Here is a 20,763-nt window from a genome sequence, read left to right as displayed (position 1 = left end):
ACTGGATGATCTTGAAGGTCCCTTCCAACCCAACCCACTCCATGCTTCTAGGGGTTCCTTGCACACCCCTGTGTGGACTCCTGAGTTTCTCTCTTCCTTTTCCTTCTGAGTTGCAAAGCAGCAGCCTCAAAGCCTCAGTGCCTCATCCATCCCTGTCTGCTTTCTGAGGGCCAAAGCAACTTTCCAGGGCTGATTTTGTGCTCCAGGCACTTCCACAGCTCTGCCAAAGGTGAAGGTCGCTGGGCAGGAGGAAGCTACAAGAAAGTCCAGAGGGAATTTCTGAGGTGTTTCCTTGCCCTGGGAGTGCAGAGCACAAATTCCCACATTGGTCCAGATGCTTGCCTGAGGAGGGAAGTCTGCAGCACTCTCAGTTCCTTAGGGCCTTTCCCCCTGCTGCACAAAACCAACCTGGCAGTTCTGGGGCTCTTTGCCCAGCTGCTTGTTCGCACTCCCCCTGCCCTGTGCACCAAGAGCCTGGCCCAAGGTGTCCTGGAGATGCAGGCAGCTGGTCCCAAGGAGCATCTCTGAGCTGTGGGGAAAGAGGATTTGCTCTCCACTATGCATCCTGAGGAAGCTTGAGGTAAGGCAGCTCCCTCTTGTCCTGGCTCAAAGGAGTGGAGGCTGTGCCAGGGCATCAGCACATGGAAGGCAGCTGGCACCAGGGAGGGTCAGCAAGAGAAATGCAGCTGCAGGGAATGAGTGGAGAAGCTCTTTTGAAACCAGAAGCTGCAGAGGTAGTTTCAGTAGACTCCAGCCTTTGGGGGGGCTGGGTTTTGCAGAAGCAAGAGCAGAGGAGTTCCCCTGGGCTGGTTTTGGTTGCTCTTTCTGTTTCCAAGGAACAGGGACGGTGACCAGCACAGGGAAGGGGTGCAAGAGGTCACTCTGAGCCACCTTTAACATCAGCACAAGGGCAGCAGGGTATGGAGGAGGAAACACAACCTAAAGCCTGCATGGGGAGAGCTGGAGTAGGGCAGATTTAGGTTGGACATCAGGAGGGAGTTGTGCACAGTGAGGGTGGTGAGAAACACTGGCACAGGCTGTCCAGGGCTGTGGCTGTGTTCCCGTCCCTACATTCAAGCTCAGCCTTGCTGGAGGTGTCCCTGCTGCCTGCAGGGGCTTGGACAAGATGCCCTTGGGTAGTTCCTTCCAACGCAATGAGATCTGTGGACCTGTGAAATGAAAGCAGAGCCCAGGGGAAGGCCTCAGCACCCCACAGTCAGGAGAGGACTTCTCCAGGAAAAACCCTGGGGCTGTCCCAGGGACAGCTGCGATGAGCAGGAGGCACAAGGCTGCACCATGGGCTGTGCCAGGGACCTGCTCACCCAGCAGTGGGCAGGAAGGAGCAGAGTGCTGTCCTACCTCCATGCCAGCCTGGCTCCTGCCTCAATGCCCCTGGCTGTGGAAGGGCTCATAGCCCTTGTCAGCCCCACTCAGTGCTCCACTGATGCTGAACGGTGGCACCAGCTCCACTGCCACTGCCCCCAGCCCGCTGCAGGGATGGCACAGGCATCAGTGAGCTGCCTGCCCTGCGCCAGCCCCTGCCAGCTCTGGCACTGGTAAGGGCTGGCAGCACTTTGGCACCATGCAAAGGGAACACTCAGCCCACCCCAGGTCCCCACTCACCGTGTGTGGTAGAGGCTGAAGACAAAGTCGGGGTCTGGGGAGGTGGGAAGGAGAGAGGTCAGAGGTGTGTGGTGCCATGAGCTCACCTTTGCTTTGCCACGAGTCTGGGCAGGGTTGTGGGGGTGGGCAGGGCAGGCAGCCTCAGCAGGACATCAGCCTGCAGCCCCCTCCTTGGCCTCGGCTCACCTCCAGCTCATCCCAGAGCCACCCTGCATGGGGGTCCCACAGGGGCCAGGAAACACCAGGGGTGCTCCCCACATCCCAGGCCCTGCAGCCTTTGCCTCTGGGCATCACCTGCCCACTGCTGCCCGACCCCCAGGCCTGCCCATGCTCACCACGGCAGCACTGGCCCCGCTGGCACCACCTGACGAAGGTGTAGCCCAGGAGCAGCAGGATCAGCAAGCCCAGCCCCGCAGCCAGGGCAGTGCCCAGGACACTGAAGGACTCTTGCCCTGGAAAGCAGGAGGAGAAAAGGCTCTGCAGACAAACACCCCTGGGAGCAGGGGGGTCTGACCATCCCCTGGGGGGCACAGGGCAGCCGTGGGGCACAGCCCTCTGCCCTCTTCTGTCCGTGTCGTGTGTGGGGACTGTGCTCTGCCAGGCTGCTGAGGATTCTGCTACCCTGAAAGCCTCGGGCTGGAAACTTGGGATCTTGGCTGCAGTCACCACCTCTGCTGTGCCCGAGGGAGCTGGCAGGAGGGATGGTGACCTGGGTAGGGAACCCAGAGAGGAGTGAGGGCAACCTACTGCCCCTAAGCAGGGAAGGAAGGGTGCAAAGAGGAGCCCAGAAGCAGGCTTCGCTGCTGGTCCCACTCCTGCGCTTACTGGCAGCTCGCCCAGCCCCCAGGCGTGCGTGGGGTCCCTCGCATCGTGGCGGGCTGGGGGCTGCCCAGCCTGGTGATGCCACTGCCCCTGCTGCTGCTCCGTGCACACTCTTCCCAGCAGCGCAGCGCAGGCAGGCGCCGCGGCTGTGGCTGTGCCAACGCTCCCGCGGCCGCGCAGCGCCTCATGCCAGTCGGTCCTGGCACAGCCCCGTTTCTGGTCTGGCAGTTCCCTCTAGAGGATGCCATCTGTCAGGGCAAGCAGCTGGCATCAGACATCGACAGGGCCGCGCAGGACCTCTGCATCTCTCCCATCTCTCCTGCCCACGCTCCAGAGGCTGATGAAGTTCAGTGCCAGCAAACACTCCTGGCACTGCCAAAGGGACAGCAAAGCGCCCTGGCATAGCAGCCACCTCTCTGCTGCTGACAGGTTGTGCCCTGCACAGGGCATATCCCACACAACCCACAGCAGGAGCTGGGCATCAGAGGAGCTGCAGGATGCTTTGGGTTGGTTTGAGATCATCGAGTCCACTCCTTAACCCAGCGCTGCCAATCACCCCTGCCCAGCTGCTGCCATCTCCTGCTCTCACAGACCCTTCAGCCGACACCATCCCAGACCCTGGACTGCTGCCACAGTGGGTACAGCCCCCCCTGCACGCCCACCTGCACCCCACTACCCCCACAGGGCCCCCCTGAACAGTAAACTGCCCGCTTAGTGCCAGTGCAGCCCACCAGCAAAAAGCACACAGCATGGTGGTGGGCACAGCAGCCAGAGCTGTGCCCAGCAGGAGACAACATGTTCTGCCACCACCCTGGCACTTGATTGGCCCTGCAGTGCCCTCCTGCCTGTGCAGAGCGCTTGGGGCACAGTCAGCCCCACGGTGCCCGCCAGAGAGGGCAGGGCATGTGCTGGGCACGGATCCTGGGTGCTGTGCCCTGCAGCATCAGGAGCGAGGTGGCAGCGGAAAAGGGTGAGCTCAGAGGAGCTAAATTTAGAGATGCCTGCGGAGTGAGGACATTTCCCCTGTGGTCACAGCGTTTACACAGCCCAGCCGCAGCCCTGCCCCACCTGCCGGGCACCCCGCGCCGCAGGGCACCCCACGCCGCAGGGCACCGCGCTGCCAGCCCGCCGGCACCGGCCCGCCCGCCCGTCCCTCTGCCAGGCCCTCATGGCAGGGCTCGGGAGGCCAGCGTGTGGGCAGCCAAGGCTCCTGCCGGGCAGGGAAGCAGCCGGGAGCCCAGGAGAGGGTGGCACGGGAGAGGTCGGGCAGTGCGGTGCGGGCGTGAGTCACGGCCGGAGCTGCGGGGCAGGAGCGTGGTGCAACAGCTCCCTGAATCAGCTGCTGCCGAAACTGCCCTCTCCCCACGCCTGGCACTGGTGGGAGGGTGATGGCTTCGTGCCCAGCCCCTGCCCCGTGCCGCGCATGGGTGGCACTCCCTGCCCCGACACCCTCAGGAGCAGATGTCCTCACGTCCAGCCAGATGCCTGCGAGGCAGAGCCCCAGCAGCAGCCAAGCCTCATCTCCACAGAGGGCTTGCCAGGCCTGTGCCACAGAACATGCCCAGCTCTGCTCCCTAAGGGAAGGAAACAGCCACCACTGACTCACCTGCCCGGGGGTCCATGCCCAGAGCAGTGCCACAGGAGCTGGGTGGGAGCTGAAGCAGAGCTGGGTGTGTGCTGGAGCCAGGCATGTCCTGCCTGTCCCCTCCTCTCTGGGTGACACAGCTGCCTCACCAGCGGTGCCACAGCAAGGCTGGGCACTGGTCCTCACCCACTGGTTCAACTGGTTCCAAGGGAGAAAGCAGAGGAGCTCCAGCAGACATCACTCCTGCAGTGGAGAGCACAACTGCTGTGCCCCAGCCCGGGATGGCTGCTCCCAGTCCTGCCCAGCCTCCTTACCAGCACAGGGTGGGCACAGTGCCTGGCTGTGTGGGAAGTTTTGCCTTCCTGGTGCTGGTAGGGACAGGCACCCTGCCAGAGGCTGAACTGGTAGTACTGGGAGCCCAAAGGGCAGGGACACCCTGGCAGGATGGCTATGTCCTCTGACTGCCACCTCCTGGCATAGAGCAGCAGCCAGGAGGGGGGCAGGGTGGCACACAGAGCAGAGGCCTGGGAGTTGAGGGATGCCCACAGAGATTATTACCCTCTGCCCCCAGGAGGAGGGCAGCAGGAGCCCAGGGTGAAGAGGCCATTCCCCACCCTCTGCCCCCAGCCAGACACCTCCCAGCAAGAAGCACTTACAGCTGTGTTCCATCACCCACTCAGAGCCTGAGCCACAGGGGTGGGTGGCACTCACCAGCTGCTTGCTGGAGGAGGGGAAAACGTCTCCTGTGGCTGCAGGTGGAAGGTGGCAAAGATAAGGAACCATGAACAGACTGGACAGTAGGCAGCCAGGGGCCAAATCCCTCCCCACTTTGTGCATGGTTTGCCTGGCACAGCCTCCAATTGTGCCATGCCCCACTGTGACTGGCACAGAGCAGCCAAAGCAGAAGCCAAGCACCTGAGCAGCTCTTCCTAGGAACATCTCAGTGCCAGGTCCCAGGGGCAACGCCTGGTACCTGTTGGGCTGTTGGCTGGTGCAGAGGGGATTATGCTCATTGTAGACCCCAAGTGCCTGGCAGTGCCTGGGACTGGTCCTGACTGGGCAGAACAGGGGACAGGATGGATGCCCACAGGGCTCCGGGAGGCTGTGCAGAACCCTGAGCCAGCCCTGCCTGGCCCCTGCCTGACCTAGACGGAGCCGTGGTGCCCGGAAGGCTGCGTCATGCCAGGGCTGCAGGCAGGAGAGGTCAGGGCAGGGCACCGGGCAGGACCCGCAGCCGCACTCCAGGAAGCAGAGCCCCGAAGGCACAGCAGCTGTGACATAACCTCCTCAACCTCAGCTGCTTCCTCAAGGCCTTCCTCACCCTCCGAGGGGAAGAGCTGCTCCCAGCCGTGCCACCTTCTGCGCTGCCAATGCTCCTGAGCTGCTCTCTCTGCCATGGCAGTGGGGCCAGGCATGCCCAGGCTGCACAGGAGCTCACTCCACCGTGCTGCTCCTCACGCTGCATCAAGTGCCCACTCAGCCATTTGCCTGGGCTGCCCCTTGCCAGCACCCACTGTGCCATGCCAGGGTCACACATAGCCCCTTAGGCCAGTTTGCAAGCTGAAAGCTCCCACAGAGGCACTGGGAACCCTCCTGCACGAAGTGTGCCACTGGATCTGCCAGCTGCCACTGCCCACCCTCCATCCTGCAGTCACTGGGCATCACATGGGCAGGAGCTGAGGCTGCAACCTGCCAAGGTTCCCACACCTCCTGAGGTGACTGGACCCTCACCAGTGAGGCTGAGGAGGGTGTTCCATACCTGCAAACCCACGGGCAGATGCCAGGATGCCCAATTAGGGTTGTATCATCTTGGGCTCCCCAGGCAAGGAGGTGCAGGTCCAGGATGCTCTGCAGTCTCCCAGTTGGCACCGTGTGTAGCCCTGGCAGCAGCAGCAGCTCTCCAGACCGTTGGGAATGCTTGATTAGAGAAGGAGGAGAGGGTAATTGGCAGCTCTGCAAGCCCTGCACACCCACCACTTCCAGCCTTTCCAGCCAGCTGCCAGCAAGCCTGGCATCAGCCCTGGCATCAGCCCACAGACTCCATGACCCCAACCCGCAACCCGACCCTGTCTTTGCCCAGCTGGGGCCAGGGGCTCCAGCACACCCAAGCTGGGATGCCCACCCTGCAGCCACAGCAAGCTGCTCTTCCTCCCACGGCCATTCTGAGACCACCTTTGCATCAGGGAGGGGATCAGCTCCACGGGCAGCTCCGGCACCTGCCCACGGGCACAGCACCTTGCCAAAGCAGGGCGTGGAGCCTGCGAGAGCCCCTCTGCCCATCCCCCCCTGCCAGCCCCGCCTCGGGCAGCTTCAGCGAGCTCTTCCAAGCCAGGGTAGCTGCTCTGCAGAGGGACAGGAAGTTGTGAGAGGGGGCACAGCCATACCCGAGCTTGCACCACTGTTCCCCCTGTGCAGAGCCAGCCTGGGCGCTGAGCCCTGCGCATCGCCAGCCTGGGCACTGAGTCCTGAGCACCTACATAGACCAGGGCCCATGAGCAGCCCTGGAGCACCCCAGGGGTGTGGGAACAGGCAGTCAGAGCTGCCACAGCACTGGGGGCAAAGAGGGAGGTTTGTCCCAGAGACAGGTAAGGGACTCTGGGAGGCCATGCTCAGACCTCTGCCCAGCTTGCCAGCGCTCCCACTGTCACAGTCACTGGGCAGGGGGTGGGCACCTTGCTCCCTCTGTGGAGCAATGACTCCATGCAGCCTGGCCAGGGCAGCAGCTAATAGGCAGAGTGGGACCCTTGCCCACAGCCCCAGAGGTAAACTGCCACGGGAACCTGCCTGCTCTCCCCTTCTCTTCACGCTGGCACTGCCAGGAGCCCCTGCCAGCCAAGACCTAGGGCTGGGCAGGGCCACACAGACCGAGTGACCCCAGAGCCCAGGAGCACGTCACAGCCCTGCAACCTCCTGTGTAAACCCTTCTGCTTTCCTCCTCCACCTACCGAACCCTCTGTTTGAAAACACCCCAGTGCCAGGCGGAAGGGACGGGCACGGAGCGATGCTGCCCTCCTCTCCTCTTGCCACCGGCAGAGGAGCAGGAAGAATCCTGCTCCGTCAGTCAGGTCACTCCTGATAAGCTCCCTGGTGACAGCAGCTCCGCGGGTGAGTCACCCTGCAGGGGCAGATGCTGAGGAGGTTGGTGCCGGGGCTGGTGCCGGGGCTGGCACAGCGGTGTTGGGTTACAGAGCGAATCGCAACTCCTCTTTCACAACTCCCGGGGTGGGTTTTAAGGCGTGCTCGGGAGCTCCTGCCCCGCACTCAGGCACCCAGCGGGCAGAGGCGGCACAGCCACAAGGGTGCCAGGCACCATCGCCGGCCCCTGGCTCCCTGGGCGTCAAGGAGACCCCACTGGAGGATATTCCCTGGGTTTCTGCAGGCCAGAAGACCACCTCAGGGCTGGATGAACATGGTGAGTTACCAACAGCTTTGCCCGCTGCCCTGCCCCAGCCCTGCGTGCCAACTCCCCAGCCCCTCACCCCGAGAGTGGGCAGCCAGGACCTCACACACCCCAGGGCTGGGGTTTGTCACAGCTCAGCTCTGCCAGGAGCAGGTCAGAGGCCATGAGGCTGCCCAGCTGCTGCTCCCTGATGCCAGACCCCCGTGGCACACGGACAGGGAACAACTGCTCTCAGCTCAGCCCTTTCCATGCCTGTCAGAGGTGGCACTGCCTGTGCCCATGAGCTCCTGCCCTCGCGTTTCCCTGTGGACTAAAAGCAGACAAGTAAGGCAACACCTCACAGGAGTGCCCTGCCAGGACAATGTGCCCTTCTGGAAGGTCTTGTCTACCCCAAGGAGGGGCTGGGCAAGAGCCTGGTGCCCATGCCCTCAGCAGGGCACTGCCAGTCCCTCTGCTCGGCACAAGGGACATGCTCAGCTTCCCACAGTGCCTTTTGCAAGCAAAGCCATGGCCACCAAACCCCAGCCTGGCATGCAGCCCCTCCCTAGGAGGACAAGGCTTCCTTGGCAGAGGGCAGCCATGCATGGCCCATCTTTCTGGGCACGGCAAAACCCTCCACCAGCCATCCATGGGGACATCATCCCCTGCCAGGTGGGGACTTCACCCTCCTGCATGCAGTGACAGCTCCAACTCCCCTGCAGCCAGGCAGAGAGCCCTGGATCTGGGCACCCTGAACCTGCTGGAGCTGGGCTCTGTACAGGAACATCCCTGGAGGTGCTCATGAAACCTGTGGCTGTGGCACCTGGGGACATGGTTTGGTGCCCATGGTGGGGTTGGGCTGCTGGATGGACTCAGGTGACTTTAGAGAGCTTTTCCTACCTGACAGTTCTGATTCTATGATGCCCCCTGCCCTCAACCAGGAGCAGCTGGCACAGCTACTTGGTGCCCCACAGCATCTTTCAGCCACACATCACAGAGGGCAAAGGGAAGAGCCCAAGCACACCCCAGCTGCCCAGGCCTGAGCAGCTGGCACAGGTGCAGCACTGCATCAGGAGTCCATGGCTTATGGGCTGCCACCTGCACAGAGTGGGGGCAGAGTGGCCATGGTGGCACTGAAGTGTTTCCAAGAGCAAGTTAGGGCAGCTTTGAGTTCTCCAGCTCAGGTGCTCCCACTCCATGCAGGAGCTGGCACAGCTCTTGCCTTGTTTGAACTGAACCTGGGGCAGTGCCAAGCTGTGGCTCTGTTTGAAATGAGGGAGGACTGAAGAAAGTGCCAATGAACCCCCAATAATGGGCAGCAGCTTCTCTGTGTGAGCTGGTGGCCAGCACCACATCATCATCCCTCCCACCCACATCCATGCCAGGCCTGCACAGGGCTGTCAGAAAGGAGCCTGGCACTAGATGTGATGGGCACTGGTACAGCCAGTTTATGGGCAGGCAGGGCAGCAGCAGTGCCCCTCAGCCATGCCACAGAGCCTGGGGGAGCTGTCATGGCCAGGTCCCTGGCACTATTCCTTCAGGAACCGTTAGGATCCCATTATCCAGGTCATGCCCAGTCCAGGTCCGTGGTGACACAAGAGGTCAGCATGAGGAAGGAGCAGCCCCACGTGCCCTCAGCTGGCTGTGCTGCAGGCCGTGGGAGGTGTTTGGGAGCAGCAGAACTGGTGTTACAAAACTCCCAGGGCTCCTGCATGCTCCAGGTGCCATGGAGAAAGCCTGGCAGCCAAGATGGGAGGTCCAGCAGCCACTCTCCCCTTCCCACCCTGCTTCCAGCAGGCCCCAGACTCTGTGCCACCAGGAGCTGGGCTCCATGCTGCCAGGAGCCCATCTGAAGCTGGGACACCCTGGTGGCTCTGGAGTGTCCTCACAGGAGCCAAGAATACCTGAGGGTCTGTGCAGAGCCCATGGAGGGGCTGGGCACCAGTCACAATGTGCTCATGCTTGGCACTGATGCCAGCTCAGCCCAGCTCTTTGGCAAAAGGCCCCCAGCACCTCCTCAGAAGAGCCAGAGGGCTGCATGCTGGGCACAGCCACAAGCCCCCAGCACTGCCAGCTCTGGTCCTCCTTGTTCCCAGGCAGAGAAGCAGCCAAAACTGCAGCCACAGACGAGGCTGTGATGGGGCAGCGGAGGCTGAGCTGGCAGCTCCTGATGTGTGAGCTCACAAACAATGCTTTGGCACCTGCCTGCAGAACCCTGCTGCTGGAGACCTTGTGCCTGGCTCAACTTGCCCAGCCACAGCCACCTGGAGAGGGAGGGCTCCACCACTCCTTTCTACCCACCCTGCAGCTGGAGCTCAGCCTGCCCACAGCCTCCTGGCCTCACCCCACCACTGTTCGGCAGGGGACTGAGCCCCAGGGAGCCTCTGCTCTCCTGTGAGACAGCAAACAAACGTCTCCAGCCTGGAGCTTCACAGCCAGGAGCAGAGGCTTCCAACCTCAGAATCCTTCTGAGTTGTGCACCTGCACCCCTGGGCTCCTTGCAGTGGTTTGGATCTCCCTTACCTCTGCTCCTGCTGGGTAGAAGCCCTGCAAGAAAAGCTCTCTCTTACCTCTCGTGGTGGAGTCCAGAAGCAGCAGCAGAAGAGGAAAGAGCTTGCTCAGGACTGGAAGGGCACTGAAGGGAAGAGAACTGTGCTGCTTTCCACCACTTCAGCAGGCCAGGAGGAGGCTTTCAAGCTGCAGGCTACCAGGAGACAGCTCAGCAGCGTGGCACAAGCACAGCTGAAAAACAGGGCAACAGAAATGGACAACCTCCACCTGAACCCCCACCCCCCCAGGGAGCTCTTATCCCTGCCCAGCAGCAACCCTTCCACCACGGACAGGGGCAGCTCCTTCAGCAACGGCTGGAGCAGCCCCCAGGACCTTTCCCACTGCAGGTGGGCACCTCTCAGAGGGAGGTGACGGCAGCAGAAGGGTTCAGAGGAGCCGAGGGGGGGATCTGTGCCTCATCCAGCCCTGGCTGCCAGCAGGGCTGTGTTTGCTGCGTGTCCTAGCAGCGGCACAGCCCAACCCTCCCTGCCTTGTTCCCATGGGCTGGGCTGGTTTCTCCAGCAGCCTCTCCAGGAGGACTCGGGTTCTGCTGCTCGGTTTCTGACCCCAGGCTGAGCCAGCTGAAGGATCTGAGCGGCACAGCCCTGCAGGCGTCTGGATTTGGGCTCAGAGTTTGTTGGCACAAAGGAAAGTGCCACACTCATAACGCCTGTGACTGCTTCAGCCTCCGGAGCACCAAAGCCATCAGCTCGACAACGCAGTCACTGGTGGTGCCCACTGGAACAACGGGACCGGTGACCCCAGGTGGCAGCAGAGCCGTGTGCTGTCACACCAGGACGTGCCAATCCCTGGTGCCACCTCCATGCCTGGCACCTCTCACTCAATCTCAGCTGTGGGTTGAAGCAGTTCCACTGCCGAGCTTCAAGCAAGCCAAAGAGAAAGCAGCCTCCATCCCTGCCCCCCCTGCTTCCTCTGGGCTGCTCCCGGTGGGCTTCAAGCAAGCCAAAGAGAAAGCAGGCTCCATCCCTGCCCCCTCTGCTTCCTCTGGGCTGCCCTGCCCAGGGTGCTCATGTTAGCAGTGTGCCGGGCACGGGAGTTGGCACAAGGAATCACCAGCTGGCCAGGCTGCCACAGACCCTTCCCACCTGCCAACCACGTTTGCAGCTGGGGTGGCTCTGAGTGACTCTGCCTTTCCCCTCTGCTTTGCAGGACTTCGCCTCCGAGCGGCTGAATGGCAGAGGTAATGCCCGCGGGGGCCGGGGGTGGTGCCAGGCTCTGCCAGGAGACGCGGGGCCACGCTCCTCTGTGTTGCAGGTCCCAGCACACGGCGCAAACCCTCCACGGCGCGGGAGTCCCTCAAGCGCATCGGCATCCCGGTCCTGGCCGTGGTGCTCAGCCTCGCCTGCCTGGTCATGGTCGGGTTCCTGGGTACGGCTCCTTCCCTCCTTTCCTCTTTCCCCTTCCTGGCTCAGCAAACACGTCCTGGCCCCAGGGCTTAGCCACCTCCTTGCTGAGCCCCCCCAGATCCAGCCCTGAGCCTGCTTGGTGCTCGGCTCCCCTTTGCCAGTGTGGGCAGCAGGGCAGGGCAGGTTCTCCTCCCTCTCTGCTCCGTCCTGCTGGGACCACAGCTGCAGGATTGTGCCCAGGGCTGGGCTCCCCAGTGCCAGAGGGGCAGGGGTAGACTAGAGAGTGTCCAGTGGAGGGTGTGAGGATGATGAAGGGACTGGAACAGCTGTGTGAGGAGGAGAGGCTGAGAGCCCTGGGGCTGGTTAGCCTGCAGAAGAGCAGCCTGAGAGGGGATCTGAGCAATGCTCATACAGATGTGAAGGGTGGGGACAAGGAGAAGGTGCCAGGCTCTGCTCAGTGCTGTCCTGTGACAGGACAAGGAGCAATGGGCACAACCTGGAGCCCAGGAGGTTCCAGCTCAGCATGAGGAGAAACTTCTTTGGTGTGAGGGTGGCAGAGCCCTGGAGCAGGCTGCCCAGAGAGAGGCTGTGGAGCCTCCTCCTCTGGAGACTTTCAAGACCCTTCTGGATGTGTTCCTGTGTGCCCTGCCCTGGGTGGTCCTGCTCTGGCAGGGGATTGGCCTGGATGATCTCCGGAGGTCCCTTCCAACCCCTACACGTTCTGACTCCCACACTGCCCCTGTGTGCTGGGCAGTGCCAGCAGGCAGGCTGGGGAGGAGGGAAGAGCACCCCCTGAGCAGCACAGCACAGAAGGGCTTTGTGCTGGCTGCAGCAGAGGCCTCTCCAAGCCCCCTCCCTGCTGCTTGTTTTCCGCAGCCAGCAGCAGTTTCACCAGCAGCCAGGGAGGGAGTGAAGGGGGCGTGTGGGCAGCTGGCCCAGCTGCACTGCCCCGGGGCACACAGGCACAGAGTCCCCTTGTGCCCTGGCCTTTCAGGTGGGCACTGGCATGATGGCCAAGGGGGATGCTGAGCACTGTCTCGGCTCCACGGCAGGATGGCTTCATGCATCACCCTCCTGGGGCTTGGCTTTGCAATGCGGTGCCAGAGCAGAGCTGTGTTGGGCTCTGAGTGCCCACACTCCTCCATCAAGCTCTGGGCATGGCAAGGGGAGCACTGCCCTGGGGCTGTCTCCACCCAGCCATGGCAGCAGTAACCAGCTGGGGCGCGTGACACCCTCTCCACGATGGTGAGATTAGAGCAAACTGGATTGAACAGCCCACCTGGCAGCTGGCATTGCCAGCCAGGGCTGGCACAGCCCTCAGAGGATGCAGAGTCCTGCTACCCACTGCTGGGCAGGGATGCACCGTGGATGTTGCTGTGCTGGGGTGCTCCAGGCCCCCTGGCACAGCTCAGTGCTGAGATGGGAGTTACTGACCTGGCTGTGGTGAGGACCTGTAGTGCCAGACTGCAGGGATGGGGCACGATGCCCGCACGTCTCTAGCCACGGGCATCTCTAGCCACAGCCCATCCCCAAGCCCATCTCTCTGCCAGGATGGTGGCAGGTGAAGCCCAGTGGGGCTGATGTTTAGGAAGCAAGGGAGGCTGTGCCACCCCTGTCCCAGCTTCCAGGTGGGCGCTGGCGTGGAGGTTGGCCTGGATGATCTCTGGAGGTCCCTTCCAACCTCTCCCATCCCATAATTCCCTCCAGTCAAGGTCTACCTGGACCACCACTACTTCTTCTGCAAGCAGCCCCTGAAGCTGGTGCGGCTGCAGCAGGTGTGTGACGGGCAGCTGGACTGCCTGCAGGGCGAGGACGAGGCCAACTGCCCCCAGTGGGTCCCTGAGGGGCCCCCAGCCGAGGGTGAGTCCGGGAGCCTCTGCTAGAGCTCGGGAGGGGCTGGATGCTGCAGCAAGCCTCTGCCTGCTGTAGCCGACGCTGGCCTCGTGTCTGTCCCCAGCTCGCGTTTCCAAGGACAGGTCCATCCTGCAGGTGCTGAACAGCCGCACCGGAGCCTGGTCCTGCGTCTGCTACGACCACTTCAACCTGGGGCTGGCCAGAGCAGCCTGTGAGCAAATGGGCTACAGGAGGTATGTGGCTGCCTCCTCCACACCTGCTCTGACAGGCACAGAGGGACCTGGGGGTCGACAGCTGACTGAGCGTGAGGCAGCTGTGTGCCCAGGTGGCCAAGAAGGCCAAGGGCATCCTGGCCTCTATCAGCAATAGTGTGGGCAGCAGGACCAGGGCAGTCCTTCTGCCCTGTGCTCAGCACTGCTCAGGCCACCCCTGACTTTTCCTACTGCAGCTCTCAGATACTTCCTTTCTCCTCTTGCAGAATTCCCATCCCTCTGAGCATCTCCAGCTCCAAAGGGATGGGGCTGTGCCAGCAGGGGGATTCCCTGGCACGTCTATGCCTTTGGCATAAAGCTGGCCTGGGTTTTCTGCTGCCTACAGACTTGTTTCTTCCCGTAAGTGGGTGGTCAAGTGATTGTTCAGCAGCAAGGCTGCACTGTGGCCCAAACCTGGTCATTGGGTTCTACACTTTGGCCACAACAACCCCAAGCAGCACTACAGGCTGGGGACAGAGTGGCTGAGAGCAGGCAGGCAGAGAGGGAGCTGGGGGTGCTGGCAGAGAGGAGCTGAAGAGGAGGCAGCAGTGCCCAGGTGGGCAGCAGAGCCAATGGCATCCTGGGCTGGCTCAGGAGCAGTGTGGGCAGCAGGACAGGGGAGGTTCTTGTGCCCCTGTGCTCAGCACTGCTCAGGCCACCCCTGGAGTGCTGTGTCCAGTTCTGGGCTCCTCCATTGCAGAGAGATGTTGAGGTGCTGGAAGGTGTTTGGAGAAGGGCAGCAAGGCTGGGGAGGGGCCTGGAGCACAGCCCTGTGAGGAGAGGCTGAGGGAGCTGGGGGTGTGCAGCCTGCAGCAGAGGAGGCTCAGGGCAGAGCTCATTGCTGGCTGCAGCTGCCTGCAGGGAGGCTGTAGCCAGGTGGGGTTGGGCTCTGCTGCCAGGCAAGCAGCAACAGAAGAAGTGGACACAGCCTCAAGTTGTGCCAGGGGAGGTTCAGGCTGGATGTTAGGAAGCTGTTGGCAGAGAGAGTGATTGGCACTGGAATGGGCTGCCCAGGGAGGTGGTGGAGCCTCCACCCCCGGAGGTGTTTAAGAGGAGGCTGCAGGAGGCACTTATGCCATGGCTCAGTTCAGGGTTAGGTGCTAGGTTGGGCTCGATGATCTCAGAGGTCTCTTCCATCCAGGTTCATTCTGTGGTTCTGTGATTCTCCACCCACCCCTCTCTCTCTCTCCCCTCCCCCATCTCTCCCCGAGCAGGGCTGTGGGTATTTATAAAGCACTCAGAGCTCTGCCCTAATGGTTTTGGTCCATCCCCACCACAGAGCACTCTTTGTCCCTTGGAGCTGGCTGCTCTCTGTGCCAGAAGCTCTGGCAGCCTCCCATGTAAGCACAGCTCTGTGCCCGTTGTCCCTTGCTCTGCCCCCCAGCCCAGGGGCACCCTGCCCTGCTCCTGACACTTGGACGGGGCAGGCGCCAGGGAGAAGGTGGCCTCTGGTGTTTGAGTCCTGATAGGAACCCAACAGAGCTCAGGGCAGCATTTTGCAGCTCCAAAGAATCAGGGATCAAGTCCTTGAGCATCAGCCTCAAACGTCACCAGAGGTCACTGCAGCGGCACCGTTGAGGTCCCCTGCAGTGCCCACAGCTCCCTGCCTAGCAGGGGGTAGCCTCCCTCCCCTCAGTGAACTCCTGTCCCTGGTCCTGGGCACTGTGGCCAATGTCCCCCTCCTGCCCCAGCCTCTTTTGCCATCCCTGTCCCAAGGAACAGTCTCTTTCTCCTGCTCTCTGGTGCAGGGTTGGCATCCCCTGCCTGAGCTCCTGCTTCTTCTCCATCTCAGCAGCTTCTCTGGGGGCACAGCCAAGCCTTGGGGACCTACCTGTGAAGCTTCAGACCCTAAAGTTTTGGAACCAGGTTCCCATCCTGCTCCCAGCCTCTTTTGCCATCCCTGTGCCAAGGAACAGGCTCTTTCTCCTGCTCTCTGGTGCAGGGTTGGCATCCCCTTCCTGAGCTCCTGCTTCTTCCCCATCTCAGCAGCTTCTGTGGGGGCACAGCCAAGCCTTGGGGACCTCCCTGTGAAGCTTCACACCCTAAAGTTTTGGAACTGGGCTCTACCATCTTGGGCTCCATCTGAGCCAAACCCACCAAGCCACCAGGCTCCTGGCAGAGCTCAGTCCCCAGTGCCTGTCCTCTCCCAGCACCTGTGCCCAGCTGGTAGGGACCATGCCCCCCAGGGTGGGCTTGCTGACTGTGCCCTCCTGTCTTGCAGCACCCCAGCTTTCCGGGAGGAGGAAGCAGGCACAGGGCAGCCTCTGCCTCCCCGAGAGCTTGTGCTGAGCAATGGCAGCCTGCAAATGCCTGAGCCAGGCAGGTGAGTGCTGGGGCTGTGCAGGGCAGCCACCATGCCCTGACTCCTGCCATACCTGGTCACCAAGCCACAGCTTTTCCCTCTCTCTTCCAGGAAATGCCTCTCTGGAATGGTTGTTTCCCTCTTCTGCTCCAGTAAGTGCCACGATGCTGTTTGTCCCTTGTAGGGTCTCATGCTACTGCAGCTCCTCGTTCCTGGCATGGCCCCATGGGCTGTGCTGCACCCACAGGAGCTCAGCTCAGCTCTACCCCAAGCACTCCCCCTCCTCCTCCTCCCCAGCCCCCACACTATTTGCATCAGAGCAATTTGCTTTCCCTGCTGCTTGTTAAGGCAGCATAGACCTCCCAGAAAGGAGGCACCCAAGGCAGGTGTGCTAAACAGCTGCCTGGGTGGGTGGATTTAGCTGCTAAATTACCTCTGTTGGTGGCCCTGGTGGGCTGGAAAAGGCAAGGAGATACTGGCAGAGGTTGGCCAGGGAGGTTGTGGAGCACAGAGAGGGAGGGTGAGGAGACACTGGCACAGGTTGCCCAGGGAGGCTGTGGAGCACAGAGAGGGAGGGTGAGGAGACACTGGCACAGGTTGGCCAGGGAGGTTGTGGATGACAGAGAGGGAGGGTGAGGAGACACTGGCACAGGTTGGGCAGGGAGGTTGTGGAGCACAGAGAGGGAGGGTGAGGAGACACTGGCACAGGTTGCCCAGGGAGGTTGTGGAGCACAGAGAGGGAGGGTGAGGAGACACTGGCACAGGTTGCCCAGGGAGGTTGTGGAGCACAGAATGTGATCTTTGTTGGTATCTTTGATCACATTCTGTGCTTCTGTGCTCCACAGCCTCCCTGGAGGTGTTCAAGGCCAGCTTGGATGAGGCCTAGAGCAACCTGGTCCAGTGGGAGGTGTCCCTGCCCATGGCATGGGGGTTGGCACTGGATGATCTTTAGGATCCCTTCCAACCCAACCCATTCCATGAGTCTATGAACCACTTTGAGCAAGCCTGAGGACCACAGGTTCATAGAAGGGGTTGGGTTGGAAGGGACTTCAAAGCTCATCCAGCTGCAACCCACCACGTGCAGGCAGAGGACAGGAGCAGGGGGGTGCCAAGGGTGCCACCCAGAGGTGATGTGGGCAGTGTCACTGGGAAGGGGTTGAGGCACCTGGGAGGTGTGGGAGCTTCTGTCCCCCACACCCAAGGACAGAGGAGGGCACAGCTAAGCCTTGCTCTGTGGCTGCCTGGCAGAAGACTGCGGGGAGAGCGTGAGGACCCCACGCGTGCTGGGGGGCAGCCCTGCTGCCATTGAGACCTGGCCCTGGCAGGTCAGCCTGCAGTACAGGAAGGAGCACATCTGTGGGGGCAGCATCATCGACCCCAGCTGGGTGCTGACAGCAGCACACTGCTTCAAGTGAGTGCCACCTCCCTGCTCCTGCCGCTCAGCTGGCACCCGTGTGCCAGGGCTGCTTCGCTTCCTCCGGGCCAGGCTGAGTTCCCCTGGGTCTAAGCCATTCAAGTCTGCTCCAGTGAACTGTGCCCAGCTCTGGGCAGGCTGTGGGCAGGGCTTTGCTGCCTGTGCCCACAGCAGGGTCGGGGGGAAGGGGCAGCAGTGGCAGAGGTGTCTGCGTGCAGGAACAACCCCATCATCCGGAGCTGGCGCGTGAAGGCTGGCTCCAGCCTCCTCTCGGGCACTGCCACCCTGGCTGTGGAGAAGGTTTTCCTGGCCGAGGCCACTCCTGCATCCCCCAAGGACAATGACATCGCCCTGGTGAAGCTGCGCTCTCCTCTGAGGCTCTCAGGTGAGATGTGGCACACAGCTGCCTGCAGCAGGAGCCCTGAGGATCTTCTGGTGCCCTGGAGAGCTGCACCCCGAATGGCAGTGCTCAGTGGGCACCAACTGGTGGTGAACAGGGCCACGTGTGAGGTGCCTTCTGAGTGTACAGTGGGGAGCTGGGTGCCCAGGTGGCACACGGCCCCAGCCAGGGGCACCCTTCCCCACCAGCCTCCTGAGACACCTCCTGCCCCTCACCTCTCCCTTCCAGGCAGCTGCAAGCCCATCTGCTTGCCTTACTTCGACGAGGAGCTGGTGCCAGGCACGTCCCTGTGGGTGATAGGCTGGGGCTACACGCAGGAGCACGGTGAGTGGGATGGCACAGGGGTGAGCACTGTGCCCCTCTGCGATGGGGACAGAGCCCTCCAGCACGGCTGGCAGGAGGGGACGAGCTGGTGGGCACCCTGCTTGCCCGGGGGCTGGGGAGCCTCTCTGAGCAGCCTTATCTTGTGCAGGCAAACTGTCAGACACGCTGCAGCAGGCAGAGGTGAGGCTGATCGATAAGGAGAGCTGCAACCTGGATGCCTACCACGGCGCTGTCACCCAGAGGATGCTGTGTGCTGGCCTGCCCCAGGGAGGGGTGGACACCTGCCAGGTGAGGGCTGGGCTGGGCTCCTCCTGTCAGTGCCTGTCAAGGCTGGGGAGGAGCAGCTGAGGGAGCTGAGGGTGTTGAGTTTGGAGAAGAAGAGGCTGAGGGAGAGCTCATTGCTCTCTACGGCTCCCCTGAGAGGAGGCTGCAGTGAGCTGGGGCTTAGGCTCTGCTCCCTGGGATCAGGTGATAGGAGGAGAGGAAATGGCCTGGAATTGTGCCAGGGGAGAGTTAGGTTGGAGAGGAGGAGGAATTTCTTTGGTGCAAGACTGGTCAGGGATTGGCACAGGCTGCCCAGGGTGGTGGTGGAGCTCCCATGCCTGCAAGAGTGGTCAGGGACTGGCACAGGCTGCCCAGGGTGGTGGTGGAGCCCCCACGCCTGCAAGAGTAGTCAGGGATTGGCACAGGCTGCCCAGGGAGGTGGTGGAGCCCCCATGCCTGCAAGAGTGGTCAGGGACTGTCACAGGCTGCCCAGAAAGGTGGTGGAGTCCCCATGCCTGCAAGAGTGTTCAGGGACTGGCACAGGCTGCCCAGGGAGGTGGTGGAGCCCCCATGCCTGCAAGAGTGGTCAGGGATTGGCACAGGCTGCCCAGGGAGGTGGTGGAGCCCCCATGCCTGAAGGTGTTCAAGAACCCTGTGGCCCTGGCACTTGGGGGCATGGTTTGGTGGCCATGGTGGGGTTGGGTTGGAGGTTGGACTGGATGACCTTGGAGAGCTTCTCCAACCCAAACAACTCTCTGATGCTATCAAAGAGCCTCTGGGGAACGGCTGCAAACTGTGGCAGCAGGCACCGTGCCAGGAGCTCCTCAGCCCCTGCTCAGAGGGTCTGTCCTTGGCAGGGGGACAGCGGTGGGCCCCTGCTCTACCTGGGCAGGCACTGGCAGGTGGTGGGCATCGTCAGCTGGGGCCAGGGCTGTGGCACCCCCAGCACCCCGGGAGTCTACACCAGCGTCCGCGGCTACCTCAACTGGATCTACAGCGTCCGGAGGGTCAGTGCAGCACCACTCGTGGCTGCTCTGCCACACAGGTTTTGGGGGGCCAGTGGGGAAAGGGTTGGGGGGACCCCTTGGCAGCTCCACACAGAAGGCAAATGACAGTGGTGGAGCCCAGCAAGGCTGCAGGGATGGAGACTGCAGGCAGCCAGCCCCTCGAGGGGCTTCCTTGAGGACTCTCCTCTCCTCCTGGCTCTGGCTGCCCTCTCAATGCTGGCCTGCATCAGGAATGGTGTGGCCAGCAGGAGCAGGGAGGTCATTCTGCCCCTGTACTCTGCACTGGTTAGACCACACCTTGAGTGCTGTGTTCAGTTCTGGGCCCCCCAGTTTAGGAAGGACATTGAGATGCTTGAGCTTGTCCAGAGAAGGGCAACGAGGCTGGGGAGAGGCCTTGAGCACAGCCCTACGAGGAGAGGCTGAGGGAGCTGGGATTGGTTAGCCTGGAGAAGAGGAGGCTCAGGGGAGACCTTATTGCTGTCTGCAACTACCTGAGGGGAGGTTGTGGCCAGGAGGAGGTTGCTCTCTTCTCTCAGGTGGCCAGCACCAGAACAAGAGGACACAGCCTCAGGCTGTGCCAGGGGAGATTTAGGCTGGAGGTGAGGAGAAAGTTCTTCCCTGAGAGAGTCATTGGACACTGGAATGGGCTGCCCGGGGAGGTGGTGGAGTCGCCGTCCCTGGAGCTGTTCAAGGCAGGACTGGACGTGGCACTTGGTGCCATGGTCTGGCCTTGAGCTCTGTGCTAAAGGGTTGGACTTGATGATCTGTGAGGTCTCTTCCAACCTTGGTGATACTGTGATACTGTGAACTGCTTCTCTCTCTCTCTCCTTCCAGTCAGAGCTCTGAGACCTGCTGGGACAGGTCTCTCCTCTCTCCCCGAGCTCCCTCCCTGTCCCTATGCCGTTGGCTGCCCCTGCTCTGGCAGCAGCTGGCAGATGGATGTCCGGGCAGGGAAGGCTGAGCGGTGCCTCCGGAAGCCTGGCTGGGAAGCTGGGGTTGGATGCATCGGAGACCAACCGAGGGCCAGAGGGCAGCTGGGGGCGACAGCCACCCGCAGCACGGTGGAACCTGAGCAGCTCCAGCTCCCTGCCGGAGGAGGATTAATTTATTGTCCTGTGCTGGCCCTGCTGTGGCAGGAAGGCTCCTGGGGAGGGGGCTGAGCTGCTGCTTGGTCCCTGCTGTCACACCGACAGAGATGATGTCTCATTAAACCAAACGGTTTGGTTCTTTTCAGGCAGCCTCTGGAGGCTTTGTCCCTCTTGCTCCAGGGGTGTTTGTCACTGCACCCCATGCTGTGTGGAGCTGCTTCCCCAGCAGAAGGCAGGGATTGGCTCTCATGGACGAGCTACTGCTGCTGCAGACCAAAGCACTGCCTGGACCTCAGGCATTCAGCCAGACAGGCTCCTGGGAGGGTCGGTTTAAGGGACTGGAAACAAAGAGGGACGTTAGGCATGATGTTAAAACTGGCTTCAGGTGATGACTCCTACTGTGGCCTCAGCCCCAGGAGAGGAGGATGAGGATGATCTCTTCACCCAGACACCAGCTGACAGGATGAGAGGAAATCATGGAATGGGATTAGGTTGGAAGGGACCTCAAAGCTCAGCCAGTTCCAACCCCCTGC

At 61.9% G+C, this 20,763-nt stretch overlaps 2 protein-coding genes across 2 annotated transcripts; one reads left to right on the top strand and one right to left on the bottom strand.

Moving 5' to 3' along the window:
* Window positions 1–618: 618 nt before the first annotated feature.
* Window positions 619–10,374, bottom strand: SMIM35 (small integral membrane protein 35). Its single transcript, XM_064173166.1, has 8 exons — window positions 10,315–10,374; window positions 9,980–10,151; window positions 5,790–5,947; window positions 4,052–4,779; window positions 1,959–2,075; window positions 1,624–1,657; window positions 1,360–1,489; window positions 619–1,169 (listed from the first exon to the last, which is right to left on the bottom strand). Exons 4-7 carry the CDS (start codon window positions 4,134–4,136, stop codon window positions 1,384–1,386), a joined length of 342 nt encoding a protein of 113 aa, XP_064029236.1. The 5' UTR covers window positions 4,137–4,779; window positions 5,790–5,947; window positions 9,980–10,151; window positions 10,315–10,374; the 3' UTR covers window positions 619–1,169; window positions 1,360–1,383.
* On the top strand, window positions 7,434–20,403 carry TMPRSS4 (transmembrane serine protease 4). The gene is made up of 13 exons (XM_064173165.1): window positions 7,434–7,442; window positions 11,130–11,160; window positions 11,235–11,348; window positions 13,034–13,186; window positions 13,284–13,413; window positions 15,653–15,754; window positions 15,845–15,885; window positions 16,982–17,144; window positions 17,366–17,532; window positions 17,776–17,871; window positions 18,020–18,159; window positions 18,993–19,142; window positions 19,977–20,403. Exons 1-13 carry the CDS (start codon window positions 7,434–7,436, stop codon window positions 19,986–19,988), a joined length of 1,308 nt encoding a protein of 435 aa, XP_064029235.1. The 3' UTR covers window positions 19,989–20,403.
* Window positions 20,404–20,763: the final 360 nt, after the last annotated feature.

The sequence above is a fragment of the Pogoniulus pusillus genome, chromosome 38, assembly GCF_015220805.1.
Source record: "Pogoniulus pusillus isolate bPogPus1 chromosome 38, bPogPus1.pri, whole genome shotgun sequence".
NCBI lineage: Eukaryota > Metazoa > Chordata > Aves > Piciformes > Lybiidae > Pogoniulus > Pogoniulus pusillus.
The sequence above is the reverse complement of the archived record's forward strand: the minus strand, read 5'-3'. Positions and strand labels throughout refer to the sequence as shown.